At 40.5% G+C, this 26,726-nt stretch overlaps 2 protein-coding genes across 3 annotated transcripts in view; one reads left to right on the top strand and one right to left on the bottom strand.

Annotated features, from left to right (window-relative positions):
- agap3 (ArfGAP with GTPase domain, ankyrin repeat and PH domain 3) overlaps nt 1–8,565 on the bottom strand; it is a 139,138-nt gene extending 130,573 nt beyond the window's left edge. For both annotated transcript variants that reach the window (XM_058069016.2, XM_078791526.1), the window contains exon 1: nt 7,705–8,565. In XM_058069016.2, the coding sequence (XP_057924999.1) occupies nt 7,705–8,074 (370 nt within the window). In that variant the 5' untranslated portion in view covers nt 8,075–8,565. The remainder of the gene's footprint in view (nt 1–7,704) is intronic.
- A 4,500-nt stretch (nt 8,566–13,065) lies between these two features.
- rb1cc1 (RB1-inducible coiled-coil 1) lies at nt 13,066–26,422 on the top strand. Its single transcript, XM_058068421.2, has 23 exons — nt 13,066–13,395; nt 13,906–14,026; nt 14,116–14,242; nt 16,138–16,308; nt 16,519–16,721; nt 16,999–17,371; nt 17,439–17,609; nt 18,191–18,375; nt 18,464–18,650; nt 18,811–18,892; nt 18,974–19,038; nt 19,129–19,232; nt 19,371–19,497; nt 20,037–21,763; nt 21,851–22,031; nt 22,257–22,365; nt 22,444–22,708; nt 22,823–22,874; nt 23,461–23,508; nt 23,757–23,815; nt 24,007–24,134; nt 24,220–24,290; nt 24,417–26,422. Exons 2-23 carry the CDS (start codon nt 13,956–13,958, stop codon nt 24,492–24,494), a joined length of 4,584 nt encoding a protein of 1,527 aa, XP_057924404.2. The 5' UTR covers nt 13,066–13,395; nt 13,906–13,955; the 3' UTR covers nt 24,495–26,422.
- The last annotated feature ends 304 nt before the right edge of the window (nt 26,423–26,726 follow it).

The following is a 26,726-nucleotide window of genomic DNA, read 5'->3' as shown; positions in this document are numbered from 1 at the left end:
CGGCGAGGATCTCCTGCTTGTCTGCCATTTTTTTTCTGCGTGTCTCCGTCCGCGTAGTTAGAAAAATGTGGAGGTGTGGGGAGCAGAAATTCTCCGCATTCAAGGGGGCGTGGGTGCGAAAAATTACGTAATTTTCCCGCAAGGTGCAAAAAGCATAAAACAGGCTTCACTCAGCCAAATTCAGCCACATTTTTATTTTAAAATGGTCCATTATAGTATCAAATTGTAGACTACCAAAATGCACTGTAATGTCGCAATAATGTAATTTTTACATTATGTAATAAAGGTAATGCAGCATTATTATATAATGACGTGAATATATTTGTCGATTAATCACATAATCGATTAATCACCAATTCATTGTTGGAACTCTAAAATACACACACACACACACACACACTTTCTGCTGTACTGATACTATTGACAAAGTACAGGGACTCAAGATAAGGCAATACTCTCCTCTGACAACTGACACTCCTACGCAGGTCTTTCTTTTGGTCGCTTTAGTACTTCAATTTCTTAAGTTTGTTATTTATTTGGTTGAAAAAACTAACAAAACCCCCAGCAGTCATCTCGCCTCTGGTGCATTCCAAGTATTGGCTGGGTTTGTGTTGTCGTTTCAAATTTTGTTCGCACTTCTTCGGATTTCGGAGACAGCATATTTCCTCTGGTGTCCATGTTTTCGGAGCCTTTTCCATTGTTAGTTTGCAATGCAGTGTAATAGTGATGACGGTAATTTGCAGGCGTTTCTTTAGGAAACCCCAAATGGTTTGCCCACTCATCCCAGCAAGCTTATGTAAAGTTGAACCAAAAAAAGACAGCTTCAGCTCAAATCAACTGTGGAACCATGACAATAGAAAAGTAACACACTGAGAATCAGCTCCAAAAAAGCTCTGAACCAGGAACCGTGGAAGAAAAACACAAATACCCCTTGTATTTGTGATCACGATTAACTGCAGCAGCATAAGATGATGTTTGACACTATGTTTGGATCATGCTTGAGGTTCATCAATGCCACTAATTGATGCCACTTAGGTCCTGATAACATAATAAACTATTTGGGACTGAATAAAAAGTATTTCTGTGAACTTCATTTCAACACAATCAACTACATTCTTGATGATCAATTAACAGATTTATCTATATTTATACTCATCCCTAATTCTGCTTGAAGATGAAACATCCTTCACGTGATCTCTTTGGCAAATGACTAAAGAGAAAAGCTGAGGCATCAAAACACCAGCAAGAGAGCTTTGAGGTATGCCTCACTCTGCCGCCCTTATTGCTATTTGAGCACACAATATCCCAGTGTGAAGGCCTATTAGACATGTCTTAAAAATCCCAAGCGCCACTCCGGAGCGGGAAGTGGGTTCAGGTGATTGCCCTTGTGCCGACATCGCGCTGTCAGTCGGCAATCTGAATGCCATCTGGAGATTTCACAGCTTTGGAAAAAATGCGGTTAGAATGGACTGCGGCAATAATACGTGATACACAACCTTTGAGCAAATCTATTGAAAAATGCACGGGTTAGTGTTCTGGAAAAACTGCTGCTGAGGAAGTCAAAAGACAACTTTGGAGGTAAAACTTGCACACAGTTCACATTCTTAAAAAGTGCTTGCTCTTAGCAATAGTCCAACTGGGATCAGAACAAGTTGATAAGAACATCAATCAGTGAATACAATCAAAGATTCAGTGGAGCCAAACACAAAAGAACACTTGAAAAACAAAACCTATTATCGGAAATCAGCAGCTAACAGCTGACATTTAATACATACTTTTGCACATTTTCATGCTTTAATTGCATTTCCTGTTATTCCTATCACTGTATCTGTAAGGTGCCCTTGAGCACCCTGAAAGTTGCAGAATGAAACCGTTTCTTATACCAGTCATAGTATGCACTATAATATTTGCGTCATAATATATATCAGTCCACCTCTTTGACTGAATAGCTAGAATGCTAAATAGGTAATTCCGCAGCAGGGGCCGTGGATATCTGGTCACAATCATTAGCTTGACCATCTGAGCCCAACCACTGAGGTTCACAAAGACCTTTGTTTCCCTTGTAGCTCGGCTCTAAGGTCATCAGAAAATGTTTGAAAGGCATTATATAAGTGGGGAAAGAAACGTGTGCGTTCGTCCAAAGGTGCAATCACTCCGTATCCGGCAGCCAAACACTTCAAAAGACTGCAAGTTTCTGCTGCATCATCAACGCCAGTCTATCACAAAGATGCACATCAGCATGTAGATTTGCCTCCTTTGCAGCCTATAGCACTGGACACAAGATCAATCATGTTGTACAGTGGCATGACTTCTACATCTGAACTGCTGCACAAACAGGGGCAAAAGTGAATTAATTAAAAAATATAATTCATTAAACACCACCCTCGGCCATCTCTGTGTGGAGTTTGCATGTTCTCCCCGTGCATGCGTGGGTTTTCTCCGGGTACTCCGGTTTCCTCCCACATTCCAAAAACATGCTAGGTTAATTGGCGATTCCAAATTGTCCATAGGTATGAATGTGAGTGTGAATGGTTGTTTGTCTATATGTGCCCTGTGATTGGCTGGTGACCAGTCCAGGGTGTACCCCACCTCTCGCCCGAAGACAGCTGGGATAGGCTCCAGCACCCCCGCGACCCTCGTGAGGAAAAAGCGGTAGAAAATGAATGAATGAATAAACACCAAAGTCAAACAGGAGGATTTTTAGACAGCTTCATAGGCGAAATAGTAGAATCCCCATACAGACATTGTTAGCTGCCTTATGTTTTTCGCTCTTTAGAATGCACCGAAAAGGGATGGACATGTGTGTTCATGTTTTACATTAGGATTGTGGATGATGGGCTAAATTCCTTTAAGTCAAATCACCACAAAATGTGGTACACACCTTTAGGGGACTGGCAAGCACTGGTTGAAAAACATGGCCACCATCAAGCAAAGCATCTTCCTCGGGGTACGCATGGGGCTCAGCAAATAATTGTCCATAAGTCATTGACCATTTGTCTAATGATTATGAAACATGTTAGCATGTCTTCCAAAATAATCTGGGCACAACCCATACAGGACAACACCAATGTCATTTCAATGTCATTTGAATTTGAAAGTTCTTTCACACAGATCTCCTGAAAATGTATTAAATGACACCTATTATGCATTTTTCGACACTTTGTATCAAACCGTGGGCTCCTATAGAGCAGCTACACACAATAACCCGCACAGAAAACTTTTTAGATTTTGCAGAATCTGCACCTATTCCAGCTGTATTTCCTTTAATTTGTGCTTCCTGCTAAAATGGTCTGTTTTTACTCATTCCACCCACTCCCCTGTGATTGGTCACATGCCCAAAGTGCTATGAACTAACTAACTATGAACCATATAAGGAAGTCGGCCCTCTTGTGACATCACAAAGGAAAAGCTTTACCACGCCTTTTGAAACCGAGCGTTTTGAGCCATCTCAAACTTTTTCAGGGCTCACTTTCAAATGCGCAAACCTCATTATGTGAAACTTTGGCATTGTTTAACACGAGAATACAACATTTTAACTATATTTATAGGTCAGTAAAGTGGAAAAAGCATAACAGGTCCCCTTTAACAAACTGTGGGTCTCTACTCGCAACCAGCGGTTCTCAAACTTTTTTACACCATATACACTTTGTTCAATCTGTTCCTTTAACCACTACTGGTAACATATAGTTGGATTTTTTGTTGAATAAAAATCCTCTTGGGCCAGGGAACAAGTCTAATCAACACTCAAAAACAGTTCAGGCAAATCATTGTCCGCAAAATAAATGGTACCTTTCAGTTAGGTTTAATTTGCCAAGTGCCATGTAATCATGACAAAGATGTTTTAGGATCCGTGCTCTCAGTGCCGCAGATTGCATTTTCATCCACTTATCCAGCAACTTTGATTAGTTGTGAAAACTCAAGACTTTCACGCTGAATCATCTTGGACCACTTGGTACTCCCACACAATATTTCTGCACTGCCATTTTGCTCACTTCCTGACCAGGTCATTCTTGCATATTATGGTGAATTATTATACAAGCTTGCTTCATTTGCAACAGTTTTATGTTCATACAAGGAAAAAGAGAGAGAGAGACGGTGAGGCCAACATGTCTTTAGTATTTAGAAAATGCATTTTGAATACTAATAATCGCCGTGAAGGGGAAAAATGCATCATCAAATGAAGGTCTTATTGATAAACAAAACCGCAGGGACACCTTCATAACGGCGGGAATTCATTTTGTGAAGGCTGCAATTTCTATTCATTCTTTCTTCAGCATTTTTCAACTAAATACGTGAGCCACTGGTTGGTTTCTTAGCAACAGACTGAAATGATGTGAGATTGAAGAGGGAAAAAGATCCGCAGTTCTTATGTGAGGTGAAGGCAAGTCAGACAACAATGTCTGTTCAAAAGCTCTCGAGGTCATTAAGGCAACCAAAAGCTAATGCCACACTAATGCAGGATGCACAGAACTACCTGTTAATCCTTTTGTCATGTGGTGTATGCCTACATGCATGGTGAGGAATATCAATTAAGTATTTTCCTGCGGAGAAGCAGCAGAGGTGAGGAAATAAGTAGTAAATTCACTAAAACAGTGTTTTACTGCTTAAGAGGTAAATTCATTCATTACCTGTTGGTCTTTACATAATGCAACAACCATTTATGAGGTCCTTTTGCAACATCTCCAACCTCATACTGCAACAATAGGCAACAGACGTAGCATGCAGTGCTTAAGATTTTGATTTGTATGCAAAAGTTGCTTCAAGCATAAAAATGAATCCAATGCAGCCACAAGTCTAGGGAGTTGTACTTTCATTACCACTAAAGTTACACCTATCCTAAATTATGGATAATCGCGTGAATGAGGGATGCTGGTTCTGATTCCAATTCCTCATTTTGATTCCTAATGATTCTCAATTCTGATTCTTCTAAGAGGCTAAAATGTGTCTTCTAAAATGTTTACATGGTTTAAATGAGGGTGCTAACTAATGACGCAGTATGACCTTTGTATGTTTACTTATTAATTACCATGGATTTCTCACAAGGATTTTAATAACCAGTATATAGTATCAAACCATTGAACACAAAAATAAATACAGTATTTAGAAGTCCCTATATATAGGAATACACCTTCACAAATGATGATTATTGTTGAAAAGCTTATGAAAAAACAATGACATCCTATTGTTTACGTGCTGGAGATTATGACTTGGACTTATTATGCAGAACACACCAAGTGTAACTTAACCGTCAAAAACGGGACACTTTGTACACCGTGAATCTGGAGGTATTTTTTCTTACACTTTCATCTAAACTAGCGAGCACTATCGCACACTGTCCATGGTCTCGGGCAGGGCAAGTTGAAATGGACAAACACAAACGCATCCTGCCGCTTCTTCTTGGTTGGTGTTAAATGCCTCCATTTTTGTCCAATCACCGAACGTAGGCACCGGAAGTTAAAAACATGAACGATTCAGGGAGGATCCAAATGTCACAACCGCTTCCCAACCCTACTAATAATGCATATGAGTGATCACAGAAGTAGCAGCAATTACAAAGATGAAGTGATTTTTGTCAGCACATCCCAATACATCCCATAAGTGTTTGCTTTATACATGCTGCCAGAAGCTTACATGATGCAAACAAAATTGCAAATCTGAGCAAGGACATTGACAATGCCTCTGTAAACAATTGCATATGTTGGTGTAGTTTAATACTCTGTTCACCAGAGGAGCCCAGAAGGAGGCTGACATCATTGCAGCACCCCAATGAATGTGTTGATCTCATCAGAAACAGCAACTTTGTTCCGTTTAACACAACCTTACAAAGCCAACAGTGGGGTGTGACGAGGCCCACAACCTAGGCCTTCTCGATTACACCAAAGAGGACCCCAGAGAAAATTTTTGGTTTTGAAAATAAAATATTTTATTATAAAAAATATATATAAATATATATATTTTTTTATAAATATATAATTTTTTATATATAAAATACTGATGATAAAAATAAATAAATAAATATTCTTCTGTAGAAATAAATTAAATACAACATACAATAACAAAAGAATGGCTTTGGATGTGCGTTATATAAATCCAATCCAGTTTGCCTGCAGCGTCACTCAATATACACACCATTTTACAGTTGAATAAGGCCAATTAATCGTAAAGAAAATTCATATTTTAAGGCAGCAGCTATTAAATATTCAAGTATTTTACTGAAAATGGTTTTGATTAATCAAGTAATCAGAAAATCACATTTTCTATCTGTTTTTTTACATTTTGGTTTCCTTCTCTTTCGTTGCCTTGTTGCATCTCTTGCTTCTTCCATCTTCCCGTGCCCTCCGCTTCCTTCTTCATCTTCTGGTAGTAAAAGCCACTCACGAGGCAGAAAAAAATTCTCTATAATTTTTTTGTCATCAAAGTACTCAAATTAGTCCAGGAAAAAGTTGCACCACTGGCATCTTTTTTTTTTTTAACTGTATGTATATAAGTAGCAAGCAGCTGTTCAACTCTGATGAAAATAACAGCCATATGTCACTCACTGACTCTGGCGCTGTGAGCACCAAGGTAGGTTGCATTGCAAGGTGCACGCAATGTGCAGTTCCGATAAGGCCTTGCACACTGCCACTTCCATTGCTGTATTATCATTTATTATCATGCATTTTCTTCCTTAAAGAAAGTGTTTAAAAACACTCAGATGAACAAATAAGCATGGTAGGTATAGAACAACGGTAACTTTATTTCTTTAGTGATACAAAGCAGACAGCAGTTCATATACTGTTGCTTCACAGTGTGTGGCGGTCGGTTAGTTTTTCCAATAGCATTGTCCCGCATTGTCCTGTTTAGTCATGTCTCCTAGAAAATTATGAAGTTGCAGTCCAAAAGTCTCTTACTGTGGGTGATATAGAGTCTTAACACTAAAGGCCGCACATTAGCCAGGAAAATGCTTGGTAAGGAGATTCTGCGTTGTCCGCTTGAACTTAGCTTCCCCTTTGCCTTTGTTTATGTTCTCAACGCCACCTGTGAACATCTTCCACCCAACTTCCACCCATCCCGTACTATACAGTGTAATCCCGTGACTTGTATACTGGCCCCGCCAACCCGTTTAAACCCTCTTTGTGAAATATGTAAACCACGAATGTCCGAAGTGTGGCCCGCGGGCCATTTGTGGAGCGCATTTTTTAACAGACAAATGAGTAAAAATGTAGTTCTACACCACAAATAATGCCGACAGCTTGCTAGACATACAATTAAACATGCACCGTTTGTTTCCACATAGGAGGTCTTACTTTACAGTCACCATCATCCTTCACTGTGCGGATACAAGTAGTAACATAACCCAGATAAGCCATCCATGAGAGTCCATAACAAGCCCAATGACACCATCATGACTTTTCTACTATTCATTTGCTGGCTAGCAGTTTGTGTGTGTGTGTGTGTGTGCCCACCATTAGTTTCATGTGACATGCAGAGAGCTTCACTGACAAGCATTCAAATGAAGGAAACAATCTTTGCAAGGAGGCCACATTGTTATCTTTTGGAGTGCAAAGCATATGTGGTTCCTTGTGTCAAAGGGAGTGCATGGAGACAACAAAGTGTGATTGTTGACTTGTGCGTTGGGCCCACAGCAACACCCCCACCTAAACTGAACCCTCAATGAATGAAGCACTGAAAGCAGAACATGGTTCCCTTGTTTTGCACACTCACCTTCAATGGAGATCACATGCTCTCGGATCTGGTTCTGCAGAGCCAGGTCGTCAATGCGCTCGATCAGGTCGTAGATGGCGTAAATGTTGGGATGGACCGACTCGAACCGGTGGATCTCTGCCCGGATGGCAGCGGAGTTGGACAGAACAAACTGCGAGCCGGCTGGGCCGGACTGTGTCGCTTGCCCGGAGACAGTCCCCGAGCCGAATTGGCCGGCGCCGGAGCTTGCGGACGATCCGGATCCGAACTGGGACGGAATGGACTGGGGAACCGGCACAGGTACCGGGGCCGGGACCGTTCCCGCGGTGGGCATGGCTGGCTGGGACTGCGGCGAGATACCGGACACTGGGACGCTGGATTGGAAATTCATCTTTTCAGCTTGTCTTTTTGTGTAGGAGGGGGATCGAGCTATTAGACTTTCTTGTATGTTAGCAACAAAACAAAAATGTGCACACTACAATTTGCCTTGTCGACGAACAAAAGACGTCCGCGCGGGTTGTGGTGTTGTGGACAACGCTTGATGGAGAAGCATCAATAGTTGCTCGCCGATTGCAACAAAACGCCACGATTCTTGCTCATATTCAAACTTGGTGCATACTCCGTTCTTTGGCCAGATGTACCAGATGGGCCCCCTTTTTTCTTCTCGTTCCCCGACAGCCGACCACTTGGACGCGACACTCCTCGGTGGGCTGCACCGCTTTTTTTTAGCCGAAGCCGCTTCCCTAGCAGGAGACAATGGGCTCGGCTTGAGCACGGCGCCCGGTCTGCTACCTTCAATGGTCGCCTTCAATTTGGAAGTAGCGTTGAGTCTTCCTCTGGCCAAGTGGTCCCTGCCCAGTACCCTCCTCCGCATGCCCAAACGTCACCATCACGTCATTGTAATTGAGATGGGGGAGGGTGTGATTTCATTCTGGTGGTGGGAGGGACAAGAGGTGGGGGGGGGGGTGTAGTGCACAATACCATGCGGTTATGTAACTGCAGCAAAAGGCACATTTTGCCACACTAGAACTTGTAATTCACTTATTAGTGTAAAATTCTAATAGTACATATTTGCAGACAAAGGCACTTCTTCTTGGTTGCACTTCTGAAGCACTGCTCCCCCTGGAGGCTGGGAGTGAAATAGGCAGGACATGCTTATTGAGCCCAAGCAGATATTTTGCATTCAAAAATCTCACCACCAAACACTCAGTGAGTGTGTTGGATCATGATACCTGCCAGTTTCTGTTTGTCAGCATGGTGCCAGTAATATAATATTTCAGAAACATCTACTATACGCCATGACTTTAAGAAAAGCTTGCAGTACTTGCAGTAGGGGTGGGAGTGTGCATGAGGTGCTTGTCACTGCCATCCTTCCAATGAGAGGATTTTTTGACAGCTTTGACAGCAGCAGCACCAGCTGGTGAGTAGCAAGACAAATGTAAATATTATTTATAAGATACATATACAAATAAATGTAAGACAACAAATGTTCTCAGTACTTTTTGAAAACTTTTTCAACCTGAGTTAATTATTCTTTTCTTTATTTTCTTCTTATCCTCTTAATCTTATCTCCAAACGAGTCGTGTAATTATCCAAACTGAAGGAATGCTATTATTTATTTATGTATTTATTTTTGATAATTAATAACTGTGTGTCCAGTGTGGTAACCACTCCTCCACAGTTCAGCGCTTAATATTTCTTCAAATTCTTAAATGATTGGTAGAATTATTGTTAACGTGATAATGGCAACACATGAAACTCAGAACACTAATGTTTGATACATTACAGTGTATCATAGCAATCCCCAATTACCATGCAAAAGGCTGTGAGCAGCATATGAATATGCGATTTGATATATAAAATATAATACATATTCTAACTATAATATACTGTAGATTGTGTAGTAGATATATTTTATAAAACATATATTTTGTATTAATTTTAATTGTTCTTTTACATAATTATTTCTGTCACTGATTGCAAAAGTGCATTTATATTCACTTAATGTACATTTCCATGTAAATTGATTGATTGTCTGTTTTTGATCTGGATCTTCAGAGGAATAGTTGTCCCACTGTGACAACTAAGTAGCTGATTAGTAAACCACATGTCATGTCTACAACACTAATAAATCTGTGGTAAGATAGGTAGGGTCATAATTGTTGATATCCTTACGCTAAAGAAAAAAACAACAACCCCAGAATCTTTGCATGCATGCTCCTTGAATACAGATTTCACATCTCCAAGAAAGATGTTGCGTTAAGGAATCTCTACTGAGCTGGTAATGATTTGGGTCACAATGGGCCTTCTACTGAATGAACAGTCACGTAAACAGTCACGTAAACAGAGCCCTCTGCTGGCATGAACCTGTATTACATCAGCAGCTGAGTCAAAGATGTGCCAACTGAAGCAACTGAAATCGAATTCCTCAAAAGCTTTGCAGAAATAGATCAGCCACTGTAGCATTGTAGCAACACCTTCTGAAATATACAATACCGGACAAATATATACATTTTGTGCATTGTGATCGTCTCATATCATGATTGTAATCTCTGTGTTTTTTATTGAATTTTCCATTTAGTGCATCATATTTAAAGGTACAAGAGAGCTAGCAAAATGATACATAAGGAATACTGTCTCAAACACACCCATGTTTCTACAACAATAAGCCACTTGTGTAACATAGTGCAGCATTTGGTTTGGATATTTTCAGCCCGCTGCCGCCACCTGCTGAAACAAATAGGGAATGTCTTCTTTACAAACAGTGCCAGCAAAGGCAACAACATTAATATTATTTACATCAATAGGGTGGCTTGTAGAGTTTGGAACCGCAAGTAGATCAAATTTGGTTTTCTATTTGTACCAGGTCTTATATATGCCCTACAGACATGTTGGCATGACTGTCATGGGCAATTATTTTTTCTTTTGAGCTAAACCAAAGTCGTCTACGGGGATATATATTTATTTTTTTAAATGGATGGAGAGACAGCTCAATCTACTGAGATGTATATGTGTAAGAAAATCTGTATCTGTCGCAATGTGATGGAAACACTATACTAAAAAGGAATGCTTACAGAGTATAATGTGTTCAGGTGCATAAAAAGTAGCAAACAAAGACAGGAAGTCGGGAAAATACTCCAACAACCAAGAGCTAGAGCAAAGAGACAATGTCTCCTAGTGACAATGTCACTAAGATATGTCATTACATCATTACTACTGATGCCGATCAGTATTACGCATTTGGAAGTGAGCCTTGAAAGAACTTTAGGATGGCTCAAAATGCTTGGTTTCAAAAGGCGTGGTAAAACTGCCCCGTTGTGATGTCACAGAGGGGCAGACTTCCTTATACCATAAAAACTCACTGCCCCCCCAGCATTACATGGAAGAGTCAGAGGGGCAGTAAGTAAAAGTTTATCAGTGTCCTAATTGTGTTTATTTTGTGTAAGTCATGGAGCAAAAGTGCTTGTCTGTGTAGCATTATAGAGTGTGCATAATGTGTCATTAATGCCATATATTGAACATATGTATATACATTTTTAAATAAATTGTATTGCTTGTATGTGCCCTGTGATTGGCTGGCGACCAGTCCAGGGTGTACCCCGCCTCTCACCCCAAGACAGCTGGGATAGGCTCCAGCACCCCCCGTGACCCTTGTGAGTATAAGCGGTAGAAAATGAAAGAATGTATTGCTAGTTTTTTTATATTGATTTATTAGGAACATACAGTTTGTTAAATTTAAATAACCCAGTTTCAGTGTAAAATATACTCCTTATCAGATTAGAACTTCAACTGTCACACCCTGTGTAGGCTCCAGCGTGACAGTTTGCTTTGGTTTCCGTTTTGGACACTTATTTTGTATTTGACTTCCTGTTTTCCCGTGTCTGCCTTGGTTGTCCTTATCTCCCACACCTGTCCCTAATTTTTCCGGTCTATTTAGTTCAGATGTGTGCTTCTCCCCACGTGGGATCATTATCAGTTGTCCGTCTGCGGCCTGAGTTGCTGTAGCCTGCTGCTGCAATTATTATTATTAAACTCAACCTTTTACCTGCATATTGGTCCTGTTCTCTGCATCTTGGGGTCGAACCGCAAAGCTCCCTAGACCGATCGTGACATCAACACCTGATTTTTATTTTATTATTATAGATTTTTAAGTTTTATTAAAACATAATCTTGACAGCTTAGAACATTACTGGCATGACAAAGAGAACCAATCTGAGATTTCTTTTGGAGAAGGCGGCATCATGATCTAGATGCTTTTCCTTTGAGGGAACAATGGAGCTTCAGGTTGCGCATGGGCATCAAATTGCAGCTGGCTATGTGGAGAAGGCCCTTGTCTCTGTGGAATGAGTGGGTATTTCAGCAAGATAACGCTGCAGTTCACAATGCCTGGACTTCTTCCAGAGGAATAACCTCACTCATTTATTACGTACCCCTGGTCTAAATCCAACTGAGAACATTTACAAAAATGGACACTGGATGCCCTTTGTGCAGACTAGTCAAAATTCTGACCTGAATCCCATTATTTTCAAAATGTATTGATACCTTGATTTATATATTTTAGGAGCAAGCGAGTGTATTTGTTGATTGGCAGCTAATTTATTTCCAAAAAAGGAGAGTAACATTCCTAATAGAATGTATAGTACATTTATAAAAAAAATATATGTAATATTGGTTGTATGTAATATGTATGTTATGTATTGCACATTATCCTGGGAAGTTAGTTTGTTTAAATTAAGTGTGCACTTTAATAAATGTATTTTTAAGGAGATATAATGCTCCATGTTTGAGGGCATATTTTAGGTTGGCAGTTTGAATATAAATAAAACATAAAATACAGAACGAATCACGAAATACTAATATTGAAACAACTATGTTTATCCAGTTGAATGGTGCGCCATCATTCCTAAAATATTTTTTTCTGCAGCAGAGTGCCTCCATTCATGCTCACTGCAGGCCACTTTGACCACACCCCTTCTCATGTTGCAGCAAAACACTTGACGACGTTATTTTCCCACAATGCACCTAGAAATTGTCAATGACGTATCCATGCTCTGATGAGGCTTTCCATACATTTTTCGAGATCAAACTTTTAGAACGTTATTTTTTTACCCTGCTCGTAAACATTTTTGCATTTGCATTGTGTCACTCTGTATTCTTGTTATTGAAATGATTAAATTAAAAGAGTGGAAACATTTGGGAACATTGAACGGGGTATATATGAGTACTGTAACCATTTTTATTAACGCTATTATTAAATGTTGCTTTTAATTTAATGGATATTATAGATATGCATGTAAATTGACAATATAAAACACTGGTACTAATATAAGATATCTTGTGACAGTATTGTGGAAGATTGTCTTCAAAGAACTGATCGTTTACGTATCACCCACAGAAGATGACAACAACAAAACAGACCGAACGGGTGTTAGCGTAGTTAGCTCCTCGCTTTAAACAACAACCCTTTGCTACACCACCCCGGTGTGGATGTTAGGAAATTAAACCTATCTAAAATCAGCAATGTCGTTAATATTTAATGTATTGACTGTCATTAATCCAAGGCTAGCCAAGTCTAGCTAGTGTTGCTAAGTTAGCTCTATGTATGCCAAACCAATACAGTTTAGCTAGCTAGCTTTGTTGCTAGCTTGGTAGCTAGCCCACTCGCCTTAGGTAAGGTGGAACGCAAGAACGGGGAGATGCGGGTAAAGTGAGGTAAGATTGTCGATAATGTGCTATTATTTTGACACGTGGAATCACATACAAACAATTACATATGTAGACTGTTGATGTCAGACACTCTGAATACATTTCAAAATAATCGACGGTAGTATTCTGGCGCTAGCATGACAGCTGTGGAGGCTAATAGCTACTTAGCGCAGTTAGCGGTGTATCATTACAGACTGCAGTTTTCCGTTGACCGTTTGTATCAATTACTCAACTTTAATGACACTGGTTACTTTTTATTACACATTTAGATGGAGATTTACTGGTTGCTTGCAAGCCAACTGCACTCCCTTTGTTAGCATTTGCTGTGTTGAATTTTGTCGTTGGCAGTTAACTAAGTAAATAGGTTTTCCACTGTGGGGCCAGCACACTTTACACGGGATTTTTTTTCCCAGTATTACAAACAAATCTAGTTTCATGTAAATATCATAGGTCGTAACTATAAAATGCTGTGTTTAAGATGTTGTCTTTCATGTTTTGTGTGCTTGATCTTTGCAGGTTGGACTTGAAAGACTAAATGAGCAACACAGTTAGAGAACAGTGGCAACATGAAGTTGTATGTGTTCCAGGTTAACAATGGCAGCACGCTGACATTCGACACTGACCTTGCTGTCCAAACGTAAGAGAGCCCACGTTGCAGCCACCCTGAGAAACTCTTTTGTCCTCTGGCCTTTTAGACATAACATGTATCTATGCTTTTTGTTTCAGTGTACTGGAGCTTAAACATGCCATACAAGCAAAATATAAAATTGCCATTCAACATCAAGTCCTTGTTGTCAATGGAGGGGAATGTATGGCTGCAGAGAGGCGAGTCTGCAGCTACAGTGCTGGCACTGTAAGTACTCATATTTTCATGTCAGTTATCTGAAAAATATATAGTTGTATGTTAAGTTACTGCCCAGTTCGAATTTAGGAAAACATTGTTCCCCATACGAAAACTTTTTATTGCTGACCAAAATCTAGCCTTCATGCAAAAATGTAAACATTTAATTTCTTTAATAAGACATACATTGTCTTTAATGCTCATGAGCTGTATTTGTCCACGCCTATCACGAACAGAATGTGTGTGTCCAAGGCTACGTTCTCACTGGAGGGTATGATGTACAAAGTGTCTTGGGAAGTAAACATTGCTGTATTGTGAGCGCTGGTGATGTGCGATACCAATGATTTAATTTCTCAGCCGATGTAGGCTGGTATCTGTGATACCGATCTGATTCTATGTGCAGATTTCCATAATGTGCTTTAAATTTATTGATGTATTTTAAACCCAAACTAGCATGCTCTCCTTAACACGTTTGTGGCAATTTCAAGGATTTTGTGCAACAGGAGCCAATATTATCTCAACAAAATAATCCTGTGTAGGCGATTAAGAAGAATGACGTTAAAAATTTTCGCTATGGTAGTTTGGAGACAACTTGCTGCGGCATCTGTTCCAAGCTGCGTGTGGGTGGCAAGCGTGGTGAGACATGACGAGAGCTGCCTTGCTATCACCTTTTAAAATAATTTTCGGATGAGAAGAAGAACTTTGCCTACATCGGTGACAAACTTTATCCAAGTTTTACACGATAAACTACACCTTTTCATGACTGCCTACATCAGCAATTTCATATTTTTTACATGGTTCTCACACTTGAACTGTTTCAAATGATCAAACTCATTCAAAAATATTAGTCAGCGACAACACAACTGAACAGTTTTTATCAATAAGGGAGAAAAAAATCCAAACCTACACGGCCCTGTGTGGAAAAAGTGATTGCTACCCCGTTAGAAGACATAATTGGTTTGTCATATTTTGATTTCTCAATTTCCACACCCAGGCCTGATTACAGCCTCACATGTTCTCAATCAATAAATCACTTCAATAGGACCTGCCTGACAAAGTGAAGTGGAGCAAAAGATCCTCAAAAGCAGACCAAGATCTAAACAAATTCAAGAACAAATGAGGAAGAAAATAATTGAAATCAATCAGTCTGGGAAATACAATACACAATACAAAAAGGGGTAGAACATGCAAACTCTGCACAGAGATTGAATTGTACCCCTAGCTGTGTGGCCTGCACGCTGACCACTCGTTCGCTGTGCAGCCCTGAATTACAACAATTCTGCAAAATGATTGGACCTAAATTCCTCCAAGGCGCTGTAAGAGACTCATTGCAAGTTATGTAGGTTGCCCAACCAGTTATTAGGTTTAGTGGACAATCACTTTTTCTTAGAGGACCATATAGGTTTAGATTTTTTTTCTCCCTTAATAGAAAGTTTCATTTAAAAACTGCATTTTGTGTTAAGCTATGTTGTCACTGACTAATATTTTAATTTGTTCACTGATATGAGACATTTTTACACAAAACAGGAAATCAGCAAGGGGGCAAACACTTTTTCATATCACTGTGTATATGGGGAGGAGATGAAGCTTGGAGATGAACAAAGAGGTTTTTCCTTCATAACCTGAAAAAACAGAATTTCAAAAGCGACACTTTCAGTAGCTCTTCACTCAAAAGAGGAGCATACAAGGGAGTGAGATGACATTTGGTGCTTAAACAGGCATGATGGACACCTATTACTGTTAGAAATTAAAAAGTCACTTCAGCACAATAGGGGGCCTGAGTCACACCAACCAGCACATTTAAACATTATCTCTGAGACTCTCAATCATATTTTAGTTTTTATACTAAAATACTACTTCTGTATTTTATTGTGATACATTTTCTGAGGTTTAATTTGTCACTCTAGGAAACAAACCCCATATTCCTCTTCAACAAAGAGATGATCTTGTCTGACCGGGATCCCACAATCCCCAAAACCACCTTTTCCATCGAGAGTGAGATTCAGGTGAAGGTGGAAGAGTCGCTCCTGATGCCAGCCGTCTTTCACACTGTTGCCTCAAGAACACAACTTGCTCTGGTATTTATGCTTGTCCAACACATTTTAAATAATAATGTGATTGGTCTGTTAAACTTAATTTTCCAGTACATTAACATCATAAACAACTGGAAGATGCCTCATGGGAGCTTTGAATCTACTTTTTCACCTAGAAAATGAGCTGCATCGTTCAACAATTGACCAAATAATGGCAATATTACCCTGATGTTGTGTTCAATTTCATCTGCACAGGAAATGTTTGAAGTTGCCAACAAACTTAGCTCGTTCTGTGAACGTTTGGTTCATGATGAACACCTGCAGCACCAAGGCTGGGCCGCCATCATGGCGAACCTGGATGACTGCACTCTATCCTATCAGAAGCTGCTCATGAAATTTGACACTGCTTATGCCACATATCAGCATGACCTGGAAGAAATTAAGTTCAAACTGACAAAGTAAGTGTTTTCATAGTTGAATGCAGTGTTTCCCATATTGTTTCCCATTTATTATTTTTTGTAATAGACCATGCTTGTTATAAGGTGAATACATGCAAGTCTAATGTTGCACGAACTTAAGCAAACATCCGTAAAGTCAATACCTTTATGTTCGGTAGTTAAAGATAAGATATTTGAGATAATGTCCCACCACCACAGGCATATTGCAGTTCTGTGGGAAACCCTGGAATTCATGATAGAAAGCGTTTTTGTGTTAATTGCCTTTGCTTATTGTTAGGCTGGGGACAGCAGTCTCTGTGATGGCCAGGATACCCCTGCTGGAATGCTTGACAAGACAAAGTCACAGAGAGAACATAAAGAAGTCAGCCTCCACTTCAGATAAAGATTCCGATGAGACGGAAGAAGAAAAATCCACAGACTCTGTGCTGTGCGCCACGGATGCTCAGAGGGAGAAGCGGGATGGGGCTGGTGACGAGGACAGAAATCCGATGATGGACAGCGGTGGGCTGCGAGCTGCTCTGCTAGATGAAGATAACCAGTTTGGGAATATGGCCCAATTCAATGTCACACTTTTAGACTGGATCAACGTGCAAGATCGACCCAATGACGTGGAGTCCGTTGTTAGAAAATGCTTTGATTCCATCAATAGGGTGAGTTTTTTTTTACTTAACTAAATTTGTGGTTTATAAAATGTATGCAATTTACCCCCGCACACAGCTTGACCCGCGGATCATTCAACCTTTCCTGGGAGACTGTCGCGACACAATTGCCAAACTTGATAATCAAAACATGAAAGCTATCAAAGGGCTGGAGGACAGGTTGTACGCACTTGACCAGATGATCGCCAGCTGCAAGAAGTTGGTCAATGAACAAAAGGAACTTGCTCAGGTATGCAGAGTCTATAACTACAAATTCCTTAACACTGAGCCTTTTTATTCCCCTGTATTTTTACCCCCACATAACATCAACTACAGTGGAACCTCTAACACTATCCATGAGGTTTCACTGTTTCATTTCTAGCTTCAATTCCACTTACCCTGCCACCCAAATAAGCAGAGGAAAATGGATGGATGGGTGAACTTAGGGGACCTATTGTGCTTTTTCCACTTTTCTGACCTACAGTGTAAATGTAGTTAGAATGTTGTATTTGGAAGTGAGCCCTGAAAGATGTATGGGATGGCTCAAAAGGCATGGTAAAACTGCCCCTTCATGATGTCACAGAGGGGCGGACTTCCTTATATGGTTCATAGTTAAAATATGGTTCATAAATTAAAATAATTTTGCAGGAAGCACAGATGAAAGGAAATGGAGCTGGAATAGGTGCAGATTCTGCAAAATCTTAAGAAGTTTTCTGTGCGTGTTATTGTGTGTAGCTGCTCTATAGGTGACCGCAAAGGGTTGAAAAAAAGAGCACAACAGGTCCCCTTTAATCCAATTGTCTCCACTGATCTTTTTTGTATCTCTGATAGGGATTTTTAGCCAATCAGAAGCGTGCTGAAAACCTGAAGGATACATCTGTTCTGCCCGACTTGTGTCTGAGTCACACCAACCAGCTGATGATCATGCTGAACAACCACAGGAAGCTGTTGGACATCAAAAAGAAGTGCACCACTGCCAAACAGGAACTTGCAAACAACCTCCAAGTCCGACTCAAGTAAGCCGAAGCCACCCTCATGTTTTACATGCTCTAATAGACTTCTTCACTGGTTTTTGTATGAACTGTTGTCTGATCTTTTTGTTAGATGGTGCTGTTATGTGATGCTCCATGCAGACCAGGATGGTGAAAAGCTTCAGGCTTTGTTTCGACTCCTTACGGAACTCACGGAAAGGGTGCGTGTGGTGGAAGCCCTCAGCACCGTGCCCCAGATGTATTGCTTGGCGGTGGTGGAAGTCGTGAGGAGGAAGATGTTTATGCGGCACTACAGAGAGGCCAGTACACATCAGAATCTCTGGGCCGATATCTAAACTAAAAACTGTTATTATTGTGGTTGTAATGTGCAGCTGCATTGTATCATACTTACGAATGCATTTGTTACCTTTATTCAGAAATGCCCTGTTGCTATATAAATTGTTCATTGTCTTTTTCCAGTGGGCCTATGCGCTTGTGAAAGATGGCAAACAGCTGTATGAGGCGGAGAAGTTCAAAAGGGAGACCTTTGGGAAACTCTTCAGTAAGTCCAAACAATGCTTGATGTCTTAATTGAGAACATGCCACAGATCAGTTTGGCTTGAACATCATCTACCTTCTTCAGGAAAGTCCTTCCTCAGAAATCGGTTGTTCCGAGGGCTTGATGCGTGGCCTCCTACTTCCTTTTGTGTAAGTCTTAATTCTCTTGTTCTAGAAAATTTTAAAGGGATTAAAAAAATGTTATATGTACTGATTACTGATTTACTGATTTCTTCATAGACACGAAAACCTAGGAGATTTGATGATGAACTTCCAGACATCTCCCTTGACGACTTGCAGTACTTGAAATCATGTTGTCCTGTTGAGGTGCAGCCTTTCCTCATGTAAGTCGCCATCTACCAGTTGCCAATAAAAGACGTTAGCAAATATTATATCTCAGTTTAATGTGTGGTTTTCTGTAAATGTAATACGCTTTACAGTTGACCAACTTTACTGGTGAAAATATGTGTCAATTTTGGTAGGGTCCCGACAATGTGTGACTTTGAGCCCTTGAATCAGCATGTGGAGAAGCTACACCGGCTGGTCCAAGCTGCACAGAGTTTGGATGAAATGTCTCAAACTATAACTGACCTGCTAAGTGAACAAAGGGTAAGTGCAATTCAGACAAACTATTGAGTAACTTGTTTAACTTTTTTTTTTTAAACATTGCCATTAAATGGCAAAGTTGCTCTGAGCCCTGCCAACATTTAAATTGCACTTTATTTACAAAGCATATGTCCATTTGTGCTCATTTATCATTAAATACATGTCACATTTGAATAACATTTTGTGTAAATGTTGGTAAATTTACTAACGTGTACTCTTCCCATGCACATTGCACACTACTTACTGCAAGGCCAGGTCGGCCACACCCCCTAAATACAGCAGCATAGGACATACTGAACTTCATTGTATTTGTATTTTTTTTGTAATCAATCAAACTGCTTGATTATTCAACCTCCATTGATAAATTAAGGTACTGTAAGTTAAAATGTGGATATTTTTCATATATTGTGAAATTGTCCTCCGAACCTTAATATTGAAACTCCAGAAAGTCATTTAGCAAAGCATTTTCATCTTTTTCAGATGTTGTTTTTGAAAATTCACCTGTAATCTTTTACCATTTGTCTTTATGCTCTTCTTTCAAGGCATCATGTAGTCCAAGTCCGCACAGGTCAACCATCTTGACGCCTCAGTCTGCAGAAAGTCCGCCTGGACCCTCCACAGCCACGCACTCCAAAGCGCCTACCTCTCTCACCCTTCAAGGACCCAGCTGTCAGCCTCTCCACGTTCCTGCCCCAGCCCCATTAGAGGACCTTTCTCCAGACAGCATCGATGCACAAACATTTGACTTTGAAACCATTGGTCATCCCAACATGGATCCCATTCTGCAGCCAGGCTCACTCGACCTGGATTCCCTGGCAGAGAGCCCCGAGTCTGATTTCATGTCCGCCGTCAATGAGTTTGTAATCGAAGAGAACCTGACCTCTCCAAACCCCATCAGTGACCCCACAAGCCCTGAAATGATGGTGGAGTCTTTGTATTCCTCCGTCATCAATGCCATCGACAACAAGCGCATGCAGGACACCACAACATTCGAGAGGGAAAACTCCAGGATCTCGGTTCTGCATCAAATTATTGACAACTATCGATCAGCTGCGGAAGAGTCCCATTCCAATTTGAGGTGTGTGAAGGATGACCTGTGTCGCCTCCGAAGTCAGGTCTTGAAAGAACAGAATGACTTTGGCTTTGGTCTAAGGAGTATGAGCACAGAGGTTCGTAACATTGTGGACGATGTCTGCCACACGCTTAAACTGGAGCTGAAAGAGCAGCATCAGAGCGAGATTGTCGCCATTCAGCAAACTTTTGAGAAGCAGATCCTCTCCCTAACAGAGGAGAACTTAGACCACCAGAATATAGTGCGAGATGTGCAGCGAGCAATGCTGGACTTGGAGGGGCTGATGGAGCGCAAAGAGAAAGAACTTACTCAGCTGGAGAGCGACAAGGCGCAGTGGCTCGACACAGAGGGAAGCCTGAAAGAGAAGATCAAGAAGACGGAACAGCTAATGCATGATCAAACTGCAGAGCTAGAGACCCTCTTGGATTCCAGAGACTCTCTGAAAATGCAGCTTGAGAATCTGCATTTTGAGATTGAACGCAGCCAGCAGAAGATCAGGCAGGAATTGGAGGCTGTGGAGCAGGTGCACTTGAAGGAGCTTGAGGATAGAATGATACAGGAACATATGGCACAACTCAACACCCTTGCTAAGGATCGTCAGGAGGCTCTGGAACACCTTGCTGCTGAAAATAGGGCTAAGATGGATGACACAACTGAACACTATAACTTGGCTCTGAAAGAGAAAGATGTCCATATAAAAGACCTGGAGACTCGTATCACTGAGCTTGCAGAACTCCGGTGCAAACTGGAGATGGAGATTGCACTCAAAGAGACTGAAGCAGAAGAGGTGAGGGGCCTATTGGAGGACACCAAGATGCAGCAGGCCGAGGCTGTGAGGTCCCAGGTAGCCGACAAGCTGCAAGTCCTCAACGAAGAGCTCATAAAGGTCAAACAGGAGCTTCAGGTGAAAAACGAGGAGTATGAGATGGACCGAGCCAAGCTGAAGAGCCTCTTGAAGATTGAGAAGGACAACTGCATTTCAGAGCTGGTGGACAGACACGAAGAAGAGATTTCCCTGTTGCAAAAAGAGCTCTCCTCCTTGCAGCAGCAAGCCCAGGATGCTGACAGGAGCCATGCAGAGCAGCTGCAGAACCTCAAGCAAGAGTTGCAGCTACAAAAGGATGAGACAGAAAATAGGCTGTTGGATCGGATTAGACAACTGGAAGATGAGCTTCATGACAGGCCAGCCTCATTGAGGTAAATGTATGCAAAAACAACAACACAGCCATCTCTACGTACATATCAAGAGGGCAAGATGTGATTCTATTGTCATCTGCTTTTCAGTGACGGAGGGTTGCCACTGTGTGCTGAGAGTCATACAGCCGGACCTCTTTCTTTGGACTCGGCACTACAAGAACGACTGCAGCAGGTGAGGGCCTCCCTGCAGACCCAACTGGAGCTCCTGGAGAAGAGGAAGAATGAGGAGATTCAGAACCTCAAGACCTCTCTGATTGCAGAACAGCAGGTACTGTTGATGTTGACCCTTCACCCAGCCATCCCTCTATCACTTGTATTGTTTTTTTGTAAGGTCTCTTCAAGTTTTGCTTTCACTGACTATGCATATGGGAAACTTGAATACTTTCAGGCTCTTTTGTGATGAAGGGTTATATATGTAAATATCCTAAATACCCATTTCCTGCCAAAATATTTGCATTTTCTTTGCATCTAAAGTGTTCTTGTACTTCTGTAGACTAATTTCAACACAGTTCTAACTCGAGAGAGGCTGAAGAAGGAACAGGTCATTAGTGAACTTACAGAGAAGCTGCAGAACGTCACCCAACAGCAGGAAAAAGACAAAGGTTATAAACTTGCATGTTTTTTTAGACAGTTAATGCATTGTATGTTCATTCTTCATTGTATGTTTTTGGCTTTTGTAGCTCTGATAGAAACTCTATCTGAGGACAGAGCGAGTGTCATGCAGGAGAAGAAGCAGCTGGAGGAAGAGCTCAACCGCTTGCGCAGCACCTCTCTGGTCTCCTCGGCCATCTTCACAAGCAACCCATCAGCCCAGGAGATGGGCGAGGTGGCGGGTGCGTGTGCCTCTGAGCTCCTGGCTGACAGTGAACGACTGGCCTCTGTGGCGACCTTGAGGGATGAAGAGCACGTCGACTCTGCAGTGGAAGCTAGTATGGTGACAGTCCAGTAAGTACTTGTTTTTTTTTTTTTTAAACATTGGTCTGAAAACCAACCCATGAAGTATTAGAGCGACATGTTCCTGCATCCTTAAATTGCTCTCATTTGTTTGTGTTTGTGTAGTGATAATGTCCTGATGTCAGAGGAAAAACAGAGAATACTTCTACTTGAGAGGGTATTTTTGCACACACACACACACACACACATGTAGCATCAGCCAATCTTCCACCATGTGGTTCAATTCAGTTCAACACATCACAGTACGGTTTGTAGCATGTTTCCACTATGATAGCAGGGTAAACAGTGTGATGTAGCAGCACTAAACAAAAGACGACATGGAAGTGACAGTTCTGTATCAGCCAATCAAAAGACAGCATTGTGTCTAACTCCACCCATACTACTGCGTTTGATACCCCAAGAAATGTTATAAATTGTAGTAGAACGGCACTGCTTGGGGGGAAAAACATGTCTAAAGCAGAGGTTTTCAGAGTGTGAAGAAGGCCAGCAAAGCACCAGAAAACTTGAAGAGAGGTGTAGCAGCTTGAGACAAAAAAAAAACTAATCTAACTTCTTTTCTGTCAAAGGCAAAATGGATTGATTTTTAGTTCCTAAGATGAGACTGTAAAATAAGCCCCTGAAAACAGGGGCACAGGGCACTCCCTTTAGGCCTGTTTTCTCTGAGGGGGCTCCCATTCTGCCACACTCTGAAAAACCCTGGTCTAAAGAAGTTGCACTAACCAGTGATCAATGATTTGTTTCAGACCTTACATATGAAGGAGGAAGAGAACAAGCGCCTCAGTCAAAGACTGGTCAGTCCATCGTTTCTGCTATGCTAGAGCTGCTCCACTAAGTGGCAGTAGCATCAAAGAATAAAAAACCTACTTTAAAATTTTAGCTTTTTGGATTCATGTATGTTGACAGTGATACATTTATTACTCCATAATGAATCTATATGTACATAAATCTCAAAATAACAGTTGTTAATTTATTAGGGAAATAATGTCTATGTTTTTCCTAACATTTGACATTGCTCTCATTGTTTTTTTGTTTTTTTTAGATGTCTCAAAGCATGTCGTCTGTATCTTCACGGCACTCAGACAAAATCGCTATCCGAGAGTAAGTGAATGAATCACTTCACACTTCACATGTCCACACTTTAAAAAAAAAAAAAAAAGAAAAAAAGAAAAGATGAACCCAAAATTCAGCACATCAGTAAATGCAGTGTAATTATACTCTGAATGGCATGATTATCCTTTGGTGCTAACAAGCCTGCGGGTCTTAACGCCCTTTTTGTTTTCATCCGTCAGTTTCCAGGTAGGCGATCTGGTTCTAATCATCCTGGATGAAAGACATGACAACTACGTCCTCTTCACCGTCGGCCCAACACTTTACTTCTTGCACTCGGAGTCGCTCACTGCCCTGGACCTCAAACCAGGTTAGACTGAGGCCATCACCATTCTATTAGTAAGAAGTATTTCTTTGGATTTTTTATGTTTCAAAGAGTATGTTTTGGTTTTTAGCATCAGGGACATCAAGGCGACCGTGGGTTCTTGGAAAGGTGATGGAGAAGGAGTATTGCCAGGCTAAAAAGGTATTTAATCGATTTACAATAGCTAATATTTAAGATAATAAATACGGATAAGTGACTATTATTATTTTATATGTATTAAGTTTGAGCTTTCTGCCTCACAAAGCTCTTCCTGTGTTCTCTTACCAGGCCCAGAACAGGTTCAAGGTTCCTTTAGGAACCAAATTCTACAGAGTCAAAGCTGTTCCATGGAACAGAAAAGTATAATATCTGAATCATAACTGTAGAAATTGGTTTTTTTCTCTCTCAAAAAAACATGTTTCACTTGTATAATGGAAGAACTTAAAAAAGACAACTATAGGTCAGGATCATGCAATTTTCATTTAAAACACTCACCTGCTACCACTCTTTTTTTGCTTTCTTTTAAACCCAGAATTTGGTTTTGTGGACCAAATGCTATTTGATAAATTAGGGCCTTGCCCTATCCAATGTGGCATTAAGCCATGTGACTTGCGTGTAAAAACTGAACAAATTTGGATGTTAAACAGTTTGCATTATCAGCATTTGTCCTTTTGTGGAAAATACTGTGTCATTATCAAAATAATTCAATGAAAAAATATATACAGTACATTTATTATAAATATTTATAGAGGTATGTTCATGGCATGCATATTGATATGTTTTCTTTGATTTTACTTATCCAGATAAGTGTCGTAGTTGGAAAATGTAGTTAATGCTGTTTGCTCCTCATGAAGCAGTAAAGGCCCTCTTGTGAATAACTGACATGTACATTACGGCTGACTGGGGGACAACAGTCACCTTTGCAATCCTCAAAATGCACTTTGAAAACAAAACGAAACATTAAAAAAAAAGCTTTTTTGTTGATTTGAAAAGGGAAGTGATGGTGCTGTCATGATTATCACGTCAATGTTTCAGCACAAACTTCTCAGAGAATATCAACATGTAGAAAGGAACTCTTTGTGACCGTGTTTCATGATACGACTACATTGTACATTACCCATTAAAATCTCACATGTAATAACAATTAAAAAATGACTGTATTGTAAAAGATAGAGTTTTGAAACAATAAAGGATGGATCCCAATATATAGTCTGCTAAATTATTACAAGACTTGTGTTTTTAATTTGGGATACATTCACACAACCACCCTTAAAAATAACTGGTAACTTTCAGGGCATCTCTAATAATTAATTGCTCTAATCAGGCTTTTATAATGGTCAGGGGAATTCGGCACACTATAGTGTATTCATTTAATTTAGCTTTTGAGGAAACGCTGGAGTTGGCACGCGCCTGCAGGCAACAGACTTCAAAAAGGCTTCAAATGGGGGCCCGAGAACGCCGCGGCCCTCATGGAGAAGGAAGCCCACCAACATCACTTTCCCAGTTCACAGCGGGGTGCATCGCAGCTCGCCGCCGAGCGCTCTCTTACCATGTGGGTCTTAGGGGTGTTTTAACAATGTTTAGCTTTATTTTCTCCGCTTAGCATACGCCTCTTGTCACATTTGGATGGCTCCTTCATAAATTGATGGTGTGATTCCTACAATTTCGGGACAGGCCTGAATGACAAAATATGCAACACGACATTCGATACCGAGGTGGCTGGCAAGCACCGAGCATGTGCACTGGACAGGCTCTTAGTGTAAATGTTTACAACCCCCTGCTGAGCTCAGTGTTGCTGGGAGTCGCTCTCGTCAGGCTGAATGGGATGTCACGTTGCCATGTGGGCTTCTCTTGCTATGGCGCCGCCATAAAGTGAAACCTTTGAATGGCTGTCAAACTTCTCTCTGCAAACACTCGACAACCTCTCCTGAGTGCCGTCCAGTTTTAAATTGGCACTTGGAATGCAGAAAGTAGAGTAACTGGACTTTTTGCACGGATAAAATCTGATGTAACTGATTTAAACAGGAACTATGTACAGTTATCAATAAATGCAGCAACATTAGAAAATATACATGTTGCAAGAACTATTAAAAGGTGTGATTAATAACAAACATAGTTATGATTAGTCATAGTAGACATGGAAAAATATACTCACATACTCACAAAACGCATCCATATTTGATTAGAAAATATAGATACATTATTTGCATCATTTGAGTTTATCATTTAAAGGTGTTAATTACAGTAATAAAATGACTATTACATTTTATATCAAATTATGATTGGATCCTTATTATATAAAAATGAGCACCATAACTACATTTCCTGAAGAAAGTAGAAAAAGAGACATTCTATAATCCTTAATATAAAAAAAAATAGCTCGGAAAAAAATCCCACTTCAACAATTAAAAAAACAAATAATGATAATTATGGAATTATTTGAATATATCACAATAGATCTCACACTGAAATAATGAATTACTGCCTACTCGTGTGCTATCATCATTGTGTTATCATTATGTTTTCACTACAATGTGAATCTATGTATTTTGCCTTGAAAGTAACTGAGGTTTGTTTGGCAAGGTCAAAGCTATATTA

Source organism: Doryrhamphus excisus, linkage group LG6 (assembly GCF_037039965.1).
Source record: "Doryrhamphus excisus strain RoL-2023G ecotype Guam linkage group LG6, RoL_Dexc_Guam_v1.1, whole genome shotgun sequence".
Classification (NCBI taxonomy): domain Eukaryota; kingdom Metazoa; phylum Chordata; class Actinopteri; order Syngnathiformes; family Syngnathidae; genus Doryrhamphus; species Doryrhamphus excisus.
The sequence above is the reverse complement of the archived record's forward strand: the minus strand, read 5'-3'. Positions and strand labels throughout refer to the sequence as shown.

What these genes read in the sequence shown, in the direction of transcription:
- rb1cc1 (XM_058068421.2), top strand. Translation starts at nt 13,956, where the DNA reads ATGAAGTTGTATGTGTTCCAGGTTAACAATGGCAGCACGCTGACATTC. An exon ending in AACCTCCAAGTCCGACTCAA is followed by an intron (nt 18,376 to 18,463) that starts GTAAGCCGAAGC and finishes TCTTTTTGTTAG; the next exon opens with ATGGTGCTGTTATGTGATGC. An exon ending in TGCCCTGGACCTCAAACCAG is followed by an intron (nt 24,135 to 24,219) that starts GTTAGACTGAGG and finishes TTTGGTTTTTAG; the next exon opens with CATCAGGGACATCAAGGCGA.